This window comes from Meriones unguiculatus (genome assembly GCF_030254825.1).
Source record: "Meriones unguiculatus strain TT.TT164.6M chromosome 13 unlocalized genomic scaffold, Bangor_MerUng_6.1 Chr13_unordered_Scaffold_34, whole genome shotgun sequence".
NCBI classification, from domain to species: domain Eukaryota; kingdom Metazoa; phylum Chordata; class Mammalia; order Rodentia; family Muridae; genus Meriones; species Meriones unguiculatus.
The window spans coordinates 6,192,503-6,209,029 of NW_026843646.1; the positions used below are offsets into that span (position 1 = coordinate 6,192,503).

General features: G+C 39.4%; 1 protein-coding gene across 1 annotated transcript in view; it reads right to left on the reverse strand.

Moving 5' to 3' along the window:
* LOC132650866 (zinc finger protein 160-like) overlaps positions 1 to 16,293 on the reverse strand; it is a gene marked incomplete at both ends in the record, with an annotated part of 57,823 nt that extends 41,530 nt beyond the window's left edge. Inside the window, one exon of the mRNA XM_060376198.1 lies at positions 15,171 to 16,293. Within this exon, the coding sequence (XP_060232181.1) occupies positions 15,171 to 16,293 (1,123 nt within the window). The remainder of the gene's footprint in view (positions 1 to 15,170) is intronic.
* Between the last annotated feature and the right edge of the window lie 234 nt (positions 16,294 to 16,527).

Sequence of the window (16,527 nt, forward strand, 5' to 3'; positions counted from 1 at the left end):
ACTCATAAGTGGATATTAGTCATATAATATAGGATAAACATATTAAAATCTGTATACCTAAGGAAGCTTATCAAGAAGGAGGACTCTGGCTAAAATGTTCAGTCTCTATTCAGAAAGGCAAAGAAGGTGGATATTGGAGGAGGGATAAAACAGGCAACAGGACAGAAGCCTACCACAGAGGGGCTCTGAAAGGCTCTACCCTACAGGGTATCAAGGCAGATGCTGAGACTCATAGCCAAACTTTGGGCAGAATGCAAGGAATCTTATGAAAGAAGTGAGAGATAGTAAGACCTGGAGAGAACAGGAGCTCCACAACGAGAGCAACAGATCCAAAAAGTCTGGAAAGAGGGGTGTTTTCTGAGACTGATACTCCAGCCAAGGACCACACATGGAGATGGCCTGGAACCCCTGCATGGAGGTAGCCCATGGCAGTTCAGTGTCCAAGTGGGTTCCATAGTAATGAGGACAGGGATTGTCTCTGACAGGAACTGACTGGCCTGCTCTTTGATCAGCTCATCCTGAGGGGCAAGCAGATTTCCCAGGCCACAGAGGAAGACAATGAAGCCACTCCTGATGAGAATTGATAGACTAGGGTCAGAGGGAAGGGGAGGAGGACCTCTCTTATCAGTGGACTGAGGGTGGGGCATGGGTGGGGAAGAGGGAGAGAGGGTGTGGTTGAGAAGGGAGAAGAGAGTGAGCTACAGGGGGGATACAAAATGAATAAATGTTAATTAATAAAATTAATTATTAAAAAGGAATTTTTATTATTTATACAGGGTTCTGCCTGCATGTATGCCTGCAGGCCTGAAAAGAGTAGCAGATCTCATTATAGATGGTTGTAAGCTACCATGTGATTACTGGAAATTAAACTCAGGACCTTTAACCTCATAGCAATCTCTCTAGTCCCTTTTGTGTCTTTTTAACATGTCCCATTTCCATCATTCTTTGAGTATCATTACTTTTTGATCTAAGGTACTTCTGGCACACATGCACACCCATTTCTTCTCCTTTGTTGTGTTAATCCTCTGACATAGGGCCACTTACACAATAGGCCAAGTGCAGCCCTGTAATCAACTATTCCTCTAGGGATCCCTGCTTTCTCCCAGTAGAGGCTAATTTCTCATCACTAGCATCATTATTACTGTTGGGTTACAAGTATCCCCAAGTTCTCTTCATGTGGAGCTAGAGGATATATTTATCCATATTTTCACATATATCTATATTTCTGTCTCTGAACATTGAAAACTGTGAACTATTTCAGTACTTCTAACTTCAGCCCAGAAATCTAGCATTTGCATTTTTGATGTTGTAATGGTCTTCTCAAACATTGAGAAATCAGGCTTTGCACACATGCACACACACACACACACAAACACACACACACACACAAACACACACACACACACACACACATCTTGTTTATTTTTTGCTGTTCTTTATAATGACTTGTTTTCTCTCCCTACTGAGGCTATTTCTTCATTTCATATCCTCCTCTCTTACTTCCAGCCCTGTTGGCACTAAGAACCCATGTTATGATGCCACCACACAGGGTTCCCCAACTTGCTTGTGGTCTGATGTGCTTGGGGTTAAGATGGTTTCTGTGGACACACTTCCCATTCTGCTAATCCTCTGACCTCCCACTTAGGCATCTTCACTCTCACTCCCTTTGTATCATAATGTTCCAGGCCAGTTTGTTCCTCCAGATTTGACCCACAGTCTCTTATAAAATGTGTTTGGCTTTGGCCATTCTCTGACCACATGGACTCTTCCATTTCCCGAAGCTTGCTTGAGATTTTGTAGTTCCCACCTCTATCCTGTGGCTAATGTGACTACTTTTCTTCCACAGTGAACAAAGGGAAGATTTCTTTGTTTTGTTTTTAATGAAACTCTGAATGCTGCATAAATTATAATCTGAAGTAGAAAATGTATACTTTTTTTACATTTTTGTGTAATTTATGTAGTTTATTCAAGCATAATTTATGTGTGAAAAAAATAGGAAAACAGTTCAGTGGTTTTAAGCAATTGTATACACTAGTATAATCACTACCACAATCAATATATAGAACACTTTCTTCCCTATAAAAGTCCTCTTATAAAGCTGGGCATGGTAGTGCATGCCTGTAATCCCAGCACTCAGGGATGCAGAGGCAATTGAATCTCTGTGAATTCGGGGCCAGCCTGGTTTTCAAAGAGATGATAGCCAAGGCTACACAGAAATATCCGGTCTTGAAAAACAAAACTGCTCTTATGCTCTTTTGCAATCTGTTTTCTCCTTAGCCACTGGTTGCAGATCTGCTTTCTGTCTGTATGATTTTGTTGTTTGCAGAGTGGCATATAAATCGAATCAGTTTTTTTTTTTTTTTAATGTTTGGCTTATTTTCCACTTAGATTCATACACTGATACCTATCCATTTTGTATAATTGTACCGTCGCACTTTTCCCCTTTCCCTTTGTTGCTGAGTATTGAACTCAGGGACTCACTCATGCTTAGCATGTACTCTATCACTAAGCTATACTAATTGCTGTCCCTTCCCTTCCATTCCCTTCCCTGCCCTCCCCTCCCTCCCCTCCCCGCCTCTCCCTTTCCCTCCTTCAGTACTCTTAATCCCTAACCTATCTCCAGCTCTCTTTAAATTTTTAACAGATATAATCATGTGATTATGTCTGGATTAGTTGAATATAAATGAAATGAAGAATACAATGTTTCAAAAGTGTTCTAAGGAGGTAATGGTGTGTATTCCCAACTTTTCTTTAGCTGAGACTGGAGAACAGCTGGGTGGTGCTTGCTCAGGCTTTTAATCCCAGAGTTTGGGAGGCGAGGCAGTAGCATTTGGATCTCTGCATTAAAAGCCAGCATGGACTATAGATCTGGTTTCAGGACAGTCAGGAAACTGCCACAGAGAACCCCAATCAAAGAAAGCAAGCAAGCAAGCAAGCAAAGGACTGGAAATATAGCAGCCATCTTGGGTAGGAGTAAAAGAGCAAAGAGCTAGAAAGATTCTGGATAACTAATGAATGACAGTAGGGTTGTCATAGGAGATCTAGATAGCTGCTTTGTGTTTTGTTTTTCTTTGTTTTTAACATGATAAATAATAACATTACATGTTTAAAGCACTATAAATCTGAGTTTTCAGTTTCATGCTGGCAAAACAAGTAGAAGGTGACAGGATGGGTTATCAGGATCCAGGGACATAGATAGTGAAGGAATGTTTTTCAGTGTCATGTGTAACCAATTGAGGGCATCATTGAGAGAAGCAGTTATTGAAGAACTTTGTGGTTGAATGTACAGATGATCTACTTATATGCAATGTACAGATAAGGAGGAGACTGTAAAGTCTCCCTCCTCCCTGTGACCTCCTATTTTTTTTTTCCTTCACAGTATTTAACTCTATCATTGAATGGCAAATCATGAACTGCAAGTTTACTCTAGTGCATGATGTACTCTTTGAGAATTTATACAGGGTTTTTTCCTTTTTTCTTTTTCTTTTTGTCTTTTGGTGTTTCTTTTTTTTTTCATTAAGACAGGGTTACTCCTTGTAACCCTGTCTATGGTGGAACTTTCTCTGTAAATCGAGACTGTTCTCAAACTCAAAGATCTGCCTGTCTCTGCCTCCTGAGCCTCGGATTAAAGGCGTGTGCCATTGCTGCCTGGCATATAGAATCATTTTTAGCTCTGGATTTTCTTAGTTGATTGTTGTTTTATTAAACAAATTGCAGAATATTGATAGAAGAAATGATAAGAATTGGAGTTAAACACCCCCCCATGTGAGAAATCTTATTGTGATAGGTATGAATATATGTTTGGAAAACTTTGAAAGTATTTTATTAAAACTTAAAAAGACCAGCTCCATGTACTAGTGTGGTCTGGCTTTTTTCTTTCTTTCCTTCTTTCCTTCCTTCCTTCCTTCCTTCCTTCCTTCCTTCCTTCCTTCCTTCCTTCCTTTTTTTCTTTTGAGACAGGATCTCTGTAGCCTAGTCTGCCCTGTAATTCAATAGGCAGTGCCACCAGGACTTGCAAACTTTACATTTTAAGAGGAAAATACAAATGAAGTAATTTTTTGAGACAGGGTTTCTCTGTGTAGCTTTGGCTGTCCTGGACTCACTTTGTAGACCAGGCTTGCCTAGAACTCACAGATATCTGCCTGCCTCCGCCTACCTGATTTGCTAAAATTATGGGCTTGCACCAAGATGCCCAGCTTCTGATCTTTATTTTTTTAATGTTTTATCTCCCTCTCTTCCAGTTTATTTTATTTTCACTTTTTGTATTTCCGAATTTTAGATACGGTTTCTCTGTGTAGTCCTGATTGTCCTGGAACTCAGGTCTGCTGGCTTCTGCCTCCTGAATTCTGGAATTAAAGGCCATCACCACCAGGCTTAATTCCATTTCTTAAATAATGTATTACATAATAGTTACAAGTTAGTTTTCAAGCATTGGGGCTGCTATAACAAAGTATCATAAATTTGGGGGCTTAAAACAACAGGTGGTTATTCTTGCATAATTTTGGTGGGTGGCCTTGAAATTCAGGTGTCAGGAAATAACCTCCTTTGAAGACTTCTTGGAAGAATATTCATCTCTTCTAGTTTCTGGTGGTTCCCAGTGTTCTGTCATTTATGCCACCATAATTCTATTTTTGATCCTCTCTTCATATGGTCTTCTTTGTTTGAATCGTTTTTTTTTTCTTTCTTTCATAAAAATAATTTCTTTGTTTAGCCTGGTGGTACATGTCTATAATCCCAGATCTTTGAATGGCAGATGCCTGAAGATGGCAAGTTCCAGGCTTTTGTGAATTCCAGAATGAGTTCAAGGCCTGACTGGGCAACTTAATCTCAAAACAAAAATTAAAAATGGGAAAATGGCTGTGGCCATAGCTCAGTAGTGAAGCACCTGTCTAGTGAGGCCCCAGGTTCAGTTCTCAGTTCTGGACGTTGTAGAGTATTAGGAGGCCTTGTTTTGCCCTCTTCTTTCCTTTCCTTTTTTCTTTTCCTCCTTTCTTCCCTTCTTTTTTTCCCCTGTATAAGGGATTGTACCTAGAAAACACACAGTTTTTTCTTTCTTTTCCCTCCCTCTCTTTTCTCTCCCCCCTTCTTACCCTCCTACCTCACTGAGTTATATCTCCAGCTCTGTGTTTTTTTGAATAGCCGTACACTATTATGATGGCTAACTCAGGTTGACTCACCTGAGGGGAAGGAATCTAAACTAAAGAATTGCTTCCATCAGATTGGCGGGGTGGGGGGTACAGGCATTTTTTAAAATTGCTAATTGATGTAAGAAGGCCCAGTCCATTGTGGATGTACCATTCCTGCAGGTGGGCCTGGGCTGTATAAAAAAGGTAACTGAGCAAGCCAATGAGTGTTGTTCTTTCATGGTTTCTGCCTCAGTCCCTGCTTAGAGTTTTTGCCCTGTCTTCCCTCAATGGATTATAAGCCAGAGATACCCTTTCCAAAGTTGCTTTGATCAGTGTTTATCATAGCATCATAGAAACAAACCAGGACAAATGTTAAACCATAGAAAAGCAGTGAATAAAGTTCCATAAGTAAAGCAGGTTTTAGTTTCATAAGGTGTACATTCTACCTTAGGAAAGGAAAGCACAGAACTTAATCTAATATTTAGTATTTAAAAAAAATGGAATAATTTTTCTCTGTATTCTGTAAGTAAAATTAGAAGAAATAGGTATCATGTCCACCAGAATTAGCTTTCAGGAAGCTGTAAACACTGTGTTTTAGTGTTGAAGTCTAGGGAATCACTGCTAAAGACTTTCAAAGCCTTGTCATTCCTTTTCAGCTACAAGTACTAATCAGATAACACCTTGGGAAAATGTGGCTTTACTGGAAAACAGGTTAATGCCTTTGATTGCAGACTGGTGGCCTAGTCTCCTTTTTTTTCTCTCTTAACAAGTTGTATGACCTGTTCACTGTTTTACTTGTGATAATGAGGTTTGAAGCTATTGAAGCTATTAGGTATTCATAATCTTTGGAGATGAATACAAATTTCACAATGCTTTTTTTACATTACTGTTTATTGTCATGTATTACAATTTATTCAAATTGTACTGTGTCTGTGTCCCCCTCCCTCATATCCATCCAACCACACCCTCCTTCCCTCTTCTGCTCCTAAGCCCCTCCCCTAGCCTACTGATAGGAAAGGTCCTACTCCCTTTCTATTTGACCGTAGCCTATCACGATGTTTTATACAAGTATTCCTCCTATTGTTGCACACATATTATTAGAGTTATCTAGCCTTCTCTCTAACATCTATCATCTGTTTATCATCTATATCATATATTTATTATACACACAGGAACACACACATAAGGTTGTAAAAATGTTATTTCTTCCAAAAACATGTGTTTCAAAAATTGATCAAAAAGAGTGATTTAAAGTCAAAAGTTTGAAGGAAATGAAATGCATGTGCCACTTTGTCAGTTATGGCCAGAGGCTTGGGATGTTGACATCACAGTGGTTTCTCCTCCTGACTACTACAGAATGTTTGCACTTCAGTGGTTTGTATACAGACTGCTGTAGCCATTTTTGGTTAGCACCAGTAAAGAAAAGGATAATTTCATGATCAATGAGAGTTTCTCTATTCCAGGGTTCACTGTGAAGCTATTTTAATATGACTATTATTATTCTCTTGATAGACTAGTGGTTTCAGGAAGTGTTCCGTCTTGATTTCTCTAGAACATGTGAACTAATTCTTAACATTTGCTTCATGACAACTACTCCTGTTAGAAATAATCAATACCAATACTCCCCCAAAAAGAGAGTTTTCAGGTCAGAGAGGTATGCTCTGAGCTATACAAGAGAATGATATCTATGTATCTTCAAAACTATCAGCCTAAGTTATGAGAGATTATTTTCTGTTTCATCTAGTTGTTTTACCCACTATGCCAACAAAGATTTGTTGGAAACTGGTCAGATTTCAGTCCAAAGTCCAACAACATTCTGGTTTTAAACATTTATTTGTCAGTATTTTAACACTGATTCAGCTAGATAGAAATGACTTTACAGACATACACATTTAATTTCAAGTTCATCATAAAACCTACTTGACAATATTTTATAAAATACCTTTATATTATTGCCTCTCTTTGACTCTTCTATTCACAGGTATCTTTAATCCTCCCCAAGTGAAAACTGTGGCTTTTCAGTACATATTCCTTGACTGGTGTAACATGATTTAGGCATAGTAATATTCACTTAATAAAATATGTACTTTAAATATTCAAACTTTTTAAGCAGGGACAGAAAAGAGACCAGCAAAATAATAGCCACTCCATTATTACAGGGGATGTTTTTATTATGGGCTAGAGAGGGAAAATGTTCAGAGGCACCTGGAAGAGTTCAGAGCAGAAAGTAAAAGAAGCAGACTTGATATGACCAAGACTACCTAGAAGAGAATAGAGACTATTACGAGAAAAATAGAAATAGCTTACACAGAGACAAACTGTGCTAAATGCATAGGCTGAACCTAGGTCCCTCTACACATATGTAGCAGATGTGCAGGTTACTCAACATGTGGGTCCCCTTACAATTGGACTGAGAGCTTTCTTTGACTCCTTTGCTTGCCCTTACTTTTGTTTCCCTTAGCGGTGCTGTCTTGCCTGTCCTTAGTGAGATAGGATGTTCTTAGTCCTGCCTGATGTGATGGGTGGGTTGGTACATTTAGGGTGTCTCTCTGAAGAGAAATAAGGAATGGGAGAGGGGAGAATGATTGTGGGACTCTGAGGAGAGAAGGGAGGGGCCTATGATGAAGATATAAAATTAATAAATTAATTAGTGGAAAAACGATGGGGTATTTCTAGAATATTTAGGAGATTCAGATAGTGCAAAGAGAGATGAGGATGTTTGGGAAGGGACAGGAATCTAGATGTGCATTTTGAGATGTGTAACAAGTACATTTACTTTCACTTCAGGTAACCTGGAGGCCTTCATGGGTGTTCGTATCCAATAGGAGCCACAGGTCAATAGAGATCCTCAGGTCCCTTTTGTTGGAGCAAGGAAAATGGTTACTTTGATGGACAAGAAGTATTTCACAAATTTTTGCTGAACGCTGTTTTTTTTTGTATGTTTGCTTTTTGTGGCTTATTTGGTTCTAATCGCCAGAATTCCTTTGATAATGCATGTTGAGCAGGTCTAGGACTAGCATTTCTGCATATTTGCACTCCCTGGGACCTAACTAGTTTCAACTATTAGGAAGGCCTGATTACCTTCATCACACCTATTCATGTCTTTTTAAATAGTAATGGGTTTACTTATGACATACCATTACATAGATTTCCTTCTGATATGTTTTTGTTTCTAATATTAAAATGTTATTTTTTAAAATAATTTTTATTTTTTATATTAATTACATGTTGTTTACTTTGTATCCCAGCTCTAGTCCCCTCCCTCATTCCCTCCCAATCCTACCCTCCCTCCTTCATCTCCTCTTTGCCCCTCTCTAAGTCCACTGATTGAGGAGGTCTTTCTCCCCTTCCCTCTGACCCTATCTTATCAGGTCTCACCAGGACTGGCTGCAAGTCCTCCTCTGTGGCCTAGCAAGGCTGCTCATCCCTCAGGGGTTGTGGGGGGAGGTCAAAGACTCTGCCACTGAGTTCATATCAGACACAGTCCCTGTTTTCCTTACTAGGGTACCCACTTGGATGCTGAGCTGCCATGGTCTATGACTGAGCAGGGGTTCTAGGTTATATCCATGCATGGTTTTTGGTTGGAGAATCAAGTTTCAGAAAAGACCCCTGTGCCCAGATATATTTGGTCCTTGTGGCACTCCCATTCTCTCCAGGTCTTACTAACTCCCCCTTCTTTCATATGATTCCCTACACTCTGCTCAAAGCTTGGTTATGGCCTCAATGTCCTTCATAGCATGAATGGATACAGAAACTGTTAACATTTACACGATGGAATACTACTCAGCAATTAAAAACAAGGCAATTGTGAAATTTGCAGGCAAATGGTGGAATATAGAAAAGATCATCCTGAGTGACGTATCCCAGCAGCAGAAAGACACGCACAGTAAATACTCATAAGTGGCTACTAGACCTATAAGATAGGATAAACATACTAAAATCTGCATACCTAAAGAAGCTAAACAGGAAGAGGTTCTGGAGTAAGATGATCAGTCCTCACTTAGCAAGACAAATGGGATGGACATGTTAAGTAGGAGAAAACAAGAAACAGGACAGGAGCCTATCAGAGAGGGCCTTGGAAAGACTCTACCTAGCAGTGTATCAAAGCAGATGCTGAGGCACATAACCAAATGTCATAATTTGAATATCACTATTTTTCAGCAGAATATATTAATGAGGAACTTTACAGTCTGGTGGAATTTTGTTATCTTAATTAGAACTGTATAATGACATGTATTAATGAAATTGAACACTTTGCAAGAGCTAAAAATTTTTACTGTTACCAAAATACAATCATTTTAAAGACAGGCATTCTAATTTTGAATAATTTGCCCATGATTATTATATATTTAATGTATACTGCATATTTTATTATGAAATTGATAGAGTATCTCTTCAGTTAAAATTCTTTGTGGCTCTAGGATTAATACATAAAATTTACTATATATTAATAAGCATGTGCAGTCCTCTCCACTTTTCGAAACTTTCTGACTTCTCTGTGCATGAAACTTTCTGACTATATCTCAGTACAGTGCATTTATCTTTAAAATCTGCTGTGATTTTTGCATGTCTTATACTCTAAGGTTCTTAATGATTTTGAATGCTGCCTTTTTTCACATAGACCTTTAACAGTTTAAAAGAATTAGGAATTAATAACCTTTGGAGATGAATATAAAATTCATGATGCTTTTTTACATTATTGTTTATTATTATCATTTATTAAAATTTATTCAAATTGGACTGTGGCTGTGCCCCCCACCCTCATCTCCATCTGCTCACATCCTCCTTCCCTCTTCTGTGCCTAAGCCCCTCCCATAGTCCACTGATAGGCAAGGTCCTATTCCCCTTCTATTTGACCCTAGCCTATCACGATGTTTTATACAAGTATCCTTCCTACTGTTGCACACATATTATTACAGTTATCTAGCCATCTATCTCACATCTATCATCTATCATCTTTGTCATATGTCTATTACACACACATATTGTTGTGAAAATCTGTCATTTCTTCCAGAGAAACGTGGTTCAAAAATTGTTCAAAAACAATGTTTTAAATCAAAAGTAATGTAATAAAAATGGGGACAGAGCTAAACAGAATTTTCTGTAGAGGAATATCTCTGAGAAACACTTAAAAATGCTCAATGCACTTAGTTATCAGACAGATGCAAATCAAAATGACCCTGAGATTTCACCTTACACCCATCAGAATGGCTAAGATCAAAAGCTCAAAAGACTATTCAGGCTTGTGGTCATCCTCAGCTACAGACCGAGATTTAGGGCAGCCAGGGTATATGAGATCCCACCTCAAGAAAGAAAAAAAAAGAGTGAACTAGTGTGCAGTGATGAACAGAGAAAGTAGCAGAAGATTTGATGGACTTGGCAGTAGGGTTAGCAGGAGCTGAAGCAGGTAGATGTGCACAGCAGCTTGGCAGGCACAGTGAGGGGTCTTAGGCATAATAGTAGTCTCCAGTGCAGGGCGAGCTCATGCTGTGTCCACCTGTCCATCTCTCTCTGTCTTTCATTCTCAGTTTTTAAATAGATTTATTTTATTTATCTGTGTGCATGTGGGTATACATGCCTGACAAAGGCTAGAAGAGGGTAAGAGATGCCCAAAAGCTAGAGGTCATTGTGAGCCACCTGATATAGTGGCTGGGAGCCCAACCCAGCCCTCTGCAAGAGCAACATGTGTCTTAACTACTGAGCCATCTCTTCAGCCCAGTTCTCTGGGTTTTGGTGGTACAAAAAGTTGGAAACATGAAGCCCAAGTTGGTCTGGAACTCATCATCCTCCCTCAGCTTCTTGTCCTCTAATTACAAGTCTGCACCTTCATGCCTGCCAGTCTTTTCTTAAATGGTTTCAGGTCCTCATTTTGTGTTCCAGGCCACAGACTGCAGATAACAGTGAACCTGACTTTAGCCCTGTGTCCCTGAGGGTGTACAGACAGTGTTTCCCCTGTTGTTAGAGTGAGGCTAGGGTAGAACTACCACCCTGCTAGAGCTTTAAGAATCATGCTGGGACTCCTTTTAAAAATTTGTACTTCATCAGGGCCTTTCCCCTTAACAAAAGGAAAAGCGAATAATTAATTACTGTTTTGTCTAGGGCTGATCCTGTGGATCCCAGGCTTCTGTAGATCTGAGGTTGGAGCTCTATGCCCCAGTACCCAAGTGGTAATCATCAGCAGGTGAGTGCAGCAGTCATGCATGCAGCAGGAGGCTAGATCCTGGAGCCTGTGGGAACCCATAAACTTTTCCTGAACTGGATGTCCTGAGTTTGGAACTGGTGTTTCCCCCACCGTATGGCTTCCTCCCAACAGGGTGACCCAGTCTGTCCTCTTTTGGGGTCCACAGTTCAGTCTAGAATGTTGAGTAGAGCACGCAGAAGCAGGTAAGTGGATCTATGCTGGTGACTGGGTATCAGAAGGAACCCAAAAACTTTTGCTGAGAACTTTTTGGGGGAGTGTGGGAGAATTCCATTGGATGCCCTGAGGTTGGACTTGATGTTTCCTTCATCATGGGGTTTCCTTCCAACAGGGAAACCTGGTCCCTGGTGCTTTGGTGCCCACAGTTCTGTGTGGAACAGTGATTTTGGTGTAGAAGGAGCTCTCTGGGATGAGTACCTTCTAGAGCCCAGACCTTTTTCAGGGATTTTCTGGGTGACCTGAGGTCAGTTCTGATTGCTTCCTACTCCATTGGGTTTTCTCTAGACTGGAAATCCCAATCTCTTGTGTTGTTGGGCCCACTGTACAGTCTGGGATGGTGACCAGAGCACACAGTTATATGGCTCTGGGCTGGTGATCTATTGCCTGCAGGGACCCAGGAACTCTTCCATGGGTTAGCTGGGTGACCTGAGAAAAGACCCGATTCCTTCACACTCCATGGGGTTTGTTTTTAACTTGGAAACACAATTGCTATTGTTTTAGGGTACAGAGTTTGGTCTGTTGCTTGCTGTGTAGTCACTGCTATACTGCTCTGTAGATACTGTACTCTTGGTACCACCATCTTTGATTCTCCTTTCTTTTATTAAACATTTTTTTAATTTTTCTTTTCTTTTTTATTTTATTTTATTAATTACAGTTTATTCACTTGTATCCGAGCTCTAGCTCCTCCAGCATCCCCTCTCAATCTCACACTCCTTCCTCTTGTTCTTCTATGTCTGTCCCCCAGTCCAATGATAGGGGAGGACTTCCTCCCTTTCCATCTGACTATAGTCAATCAGGTCTCATCAAGACTGGCTTCTTTGTCTTTCTCTGTGAACTGGCAGGATTGTTCTCTGCTCAGGTGGAGGAGATCCAAGAACTAGCCCATGAGTTCATGTCAGAGATGGTCCCTGGTCCTATTATTAGGGAACCCTCTTGGATACAGAGCTGCCTTGGACTATTTCTGTGCAGGGGTTCTAATTTATCTCCATGAATGGTCCTTGTTTGAAGTATCAGTCTCAGAAAAGACCCCTGTGCCCAGATTTTTGGTTCGGTTTTTCTCCTTGTGGCGCTCCTGTTCCCTCCAGATATTTCTATCTCCCCTTTCTTTCATAACATTCCCTGCACTCTGTAGAATATTTGGCTATGAATCTCAGCATATGTTTTGATACCCTGCTGGGTAGAGTCTTTCAGTGGACCTCTGTGATAGACTCCTGTTACATTATCAGACAATTAGGAATAGTGCTACCTCAATATCCAGCTATACCACTCTTAGACATATATCCAAAAATGCTCAAGTATTCAACAAAGATACTTGCTCAACCACGTTCATACCAGCTTTACTTGTAATAGCCAGAAGCCGGAATCAACCCAGATGTCCCTCAGTTGAGGAATGGATACAGAAATTGTGGTACATTTACACAATGGAATACTACTCAGCAATTAAAAACAAAGAAATCATGAAATTTTGTGGCAAATGGTGGAATCTAAAAGTGATCATCCTGAGTAAGGTATCCCAGAAGCATAAAGACACATATGGTACATACTTACATATAAGTGGATATTAGACACATAATATAGGATGATCATACTAAAATCTATAGACCTAAGGAAGCTAATCAATAAGGAAGACCATGGTAAGTTGCTTAATCTTTTCTTTCTTTATAACTGTTTTTTTTTTAAAAGGGGCGGTTACTCAGACTGGACTCAAATTTTTGCTCTCTGGTTTTGTTTTTCTAATTCTTTTTTTTTTCTTTTATTAATTATTTTTAATTTTTCACAATTTATTCATTATATATCCTGGCTGAAGGCCTCTCCCTCAACTTCTACTGGTCCCATCCTTCCTCTTCCCTCTATCCTCTTCCCATAGTCCACTCAAAAGGTGAGTTTCCCTCCTCTGCCATCCACCCATGACTTATCTCAATACTACTCAGCTATTAAAACAAGGAAATAATATTCTGCTCTTATTTCTTCTCCACGCGCCACTCTGTTCATGTCAGAAGATTCCATTCCCTGAAGCTTGCCTGCAACCTTACTGTGAAATAAACACTAAGTTTAACTCATTTTACAGAGTCCCACTCACAAGACAATATTTAATTGACCATCTCACATCCAGAAACATGTGAAATATGAAATGCTATGAAGTCTGAAACATTTGATCACAAGCATTTCAAAGAACTTGGTTCTCCTTCTTTCTAGAGAGCTGTTTCCTACCAGCCCAGGAAGGCAGAAAGGGCAGAAGATGAGGTTTAAAGCTTGCAAGGCCCACAAACATAACAATGATCAGACACTCTGGGAACCACCTCAGAAAATAAGTTCAACTTTAACTCCAGAAAACAGAGGCTATATAACCCTTGGGAAATGACTGGGATGCTGCATGGTTAGGTGTATATAATCATTTAAAACTATGTACTTCAAGAATGCTGGATTTGCATTAAATAGCACATTCGTATCGTATGAACAAGAGCACAGATTCTAATCATCCTATATTTAAACGAAGGAGAGAGTTAGCAGGGATCACTGTCAAAAGCCATCTATCAATTTTGGTTGGTTTTATCTATGTCTAAAGACACTCATGCAGAGAAAACTCACCTTTGCCATTGTTACACAACTAGGTTAACAGCGGGGTCATACATGGAAGAGAAAGCCTCCTCCCTCACATCTCAAAATTCAGTCTGGGTTGTGATGGTTTCCAATAGAACCCCTGGAACAATAGGTATGTGTACACAAACTTCTACAGGCTACCACTGTTGTGTTACTCTCAGAGAATTTCCTGGCTGGTGTTAGTTCACCATTCCCTACCTATTCATCCACTGGACTGAACTTTTCTTGTCTAAAGTGAGGCAATTGAAAACAGTAAATGTTGAGAATCAGATTTATCAATAAGTCTTCCCTAAACACATTTTATAATACTTTTGCATGTAATTGATATTTACCATTCATGGTATTCTTTAAAAAAATAAGTTTATTTACTTTACATTCCAATCATAATCCCCCTCCCTTCTCTCCCCTATTACTACCCTCCACTCCTATTGTCTCTATTCCCTTTCCCCTTTCCCTTCAGAAAAGGAAGGTCATTTCCATTGAGCTAGTTTTTCAGTTCTGTTGGATCTCAGTGGACCAAAGAACACAAAAGCCTTTCCATATTGCTTATAATCAAAGAATTCCTCTCCAGTAAGGATACTTTTATGATGATGATGACTCTAGATTTGTGCAAGGCCTCACCATTTTAACACATTCAAAAGTTCTCTCCAGTATGAATCCTTTCATGATGATGAAGATTATACAAATATGGAATGGTTTCACCATGTTAAAAGCACTGTCCATTAGGATTTCTTTCATGAGTGTGAGGATGATTCTGAAGTGCAAAAGTTTTTTCACATTGGTTAAAGTCAGATAGCTTCTTTCCAGTATGTTTTCTTTTATGTATTAGGAGATGTTATGTGCAAAGGCTTTGCCACACAGTTAATTCATATGGTTTCCCTCCAGAATGTGTTGTTGTCTTAGGAGATGACTGTTATATGCAAAGGTTTTATCACACTAATTATCCTCACCAGGCTTCTCTCCACTGTGCTTCTTTCATGTTTCTGGAGACAGCTGTGCAAAGGCTTTATCATATTTGGTATATTCATAAGGTTTCTTTCCAGTATGTGTTCTTTTATGGCTTATGAGATTATTGTTGCGTGCAAAGGCTTTACCACACTCTTTACATTCATAAGGTTTCTCCCCAGTGTGTGTTCTTTTATGGCTTATGAGATGACTGTTTTGTGCAAAGGCTTTACCACAGTGGTTACATTCATAAGTTTTCTCTCCAGTGTGTGTTCTTTCATGGCTTATGAGATGACTGTTTTTTGCAAAAGCTTTACCACACTGGTTACACTCATAAGGTTTCTCCCCAGTGTGTGTTCTTTTATGGCTTATGAGATTAGTGTTTTGTGCAAAGGCTTTGCCACACTCATTACATTCATATGGTTTCTCTCCAGTGTGTGTTCTTTTATGGCTTATGAGATGACTGTTTTCTGCAAAGGCTTTACCACACTGGTTACACTCATAAGGTTTCTCCCCAGTGTGTGTTCTTTTATGGCTTATGAGATTAGTGTTTTGTGCAAAGGCTTTGCCACACTCATTACATTCATATGGTTTCTCTCCAGTGTGTGTTCTTTTATGGCTTATGAGATGACTGTTTTCTGCAAAGGCTTTACCACACTGGTTACACTCATAAGGTTTCTCCCCAGTGTGTGTTCTTTTATGGCTTATGAGATTAGTGTTTTGTGCAAAGGCTTTGTCACACTCATTACATTCATATGGTTTCTCTCCAGTGTGTGTTCTTTTATGGCTTATGAGATGACTGTTTTCTGCAAAGGCTTTACCACACTGGTTACACTCATAAGGTTTCTCTCCAGTGTGTGTTCTTTTATGGCTTATGAGATTACGGTTTTTTGCAAAGGCTTTTCCACACTCATTACATTCATATGGTTTCTCTCCAGTGTGTGTTCTTTTATGGCTTATGAGATGACTGTTTTCTGCAAAGGCTTTACCACACTGGTTACATTCATAAGGTTTCTCTCCAGTATGTGTTCTTTTATGCTGTATGAGCTGACTGTTTTTTGTAAAGGCTTTACCACATTGATTACATTTGTAAGGCTTCTCTCCAGTGTGTCTTCTTTCATGGCTTATGAGAACAGTGGTATGGTGGAAAGATTTACCACATACAGTGCGTTTAAAAGGTTTCTCTCCAGTACGACTGCTTTCATGCCTGCAAAGATAATTGGCACATGTGAAATACTGACCACAGTCATTTGATTACACTAATAAATATATTTATCTATATGAATCAATTTTATAATTTGGTCTAATGATAAAGAAGAATCAAAACTTAAACTTTTATCATTTTATTTACATTCATGGCATTCCCCTTCATTATGGGTATTTTTGAAATCTCTGTGATGGTAAGAGCATTTATTATGTGGTTCACTTTTATAGCAT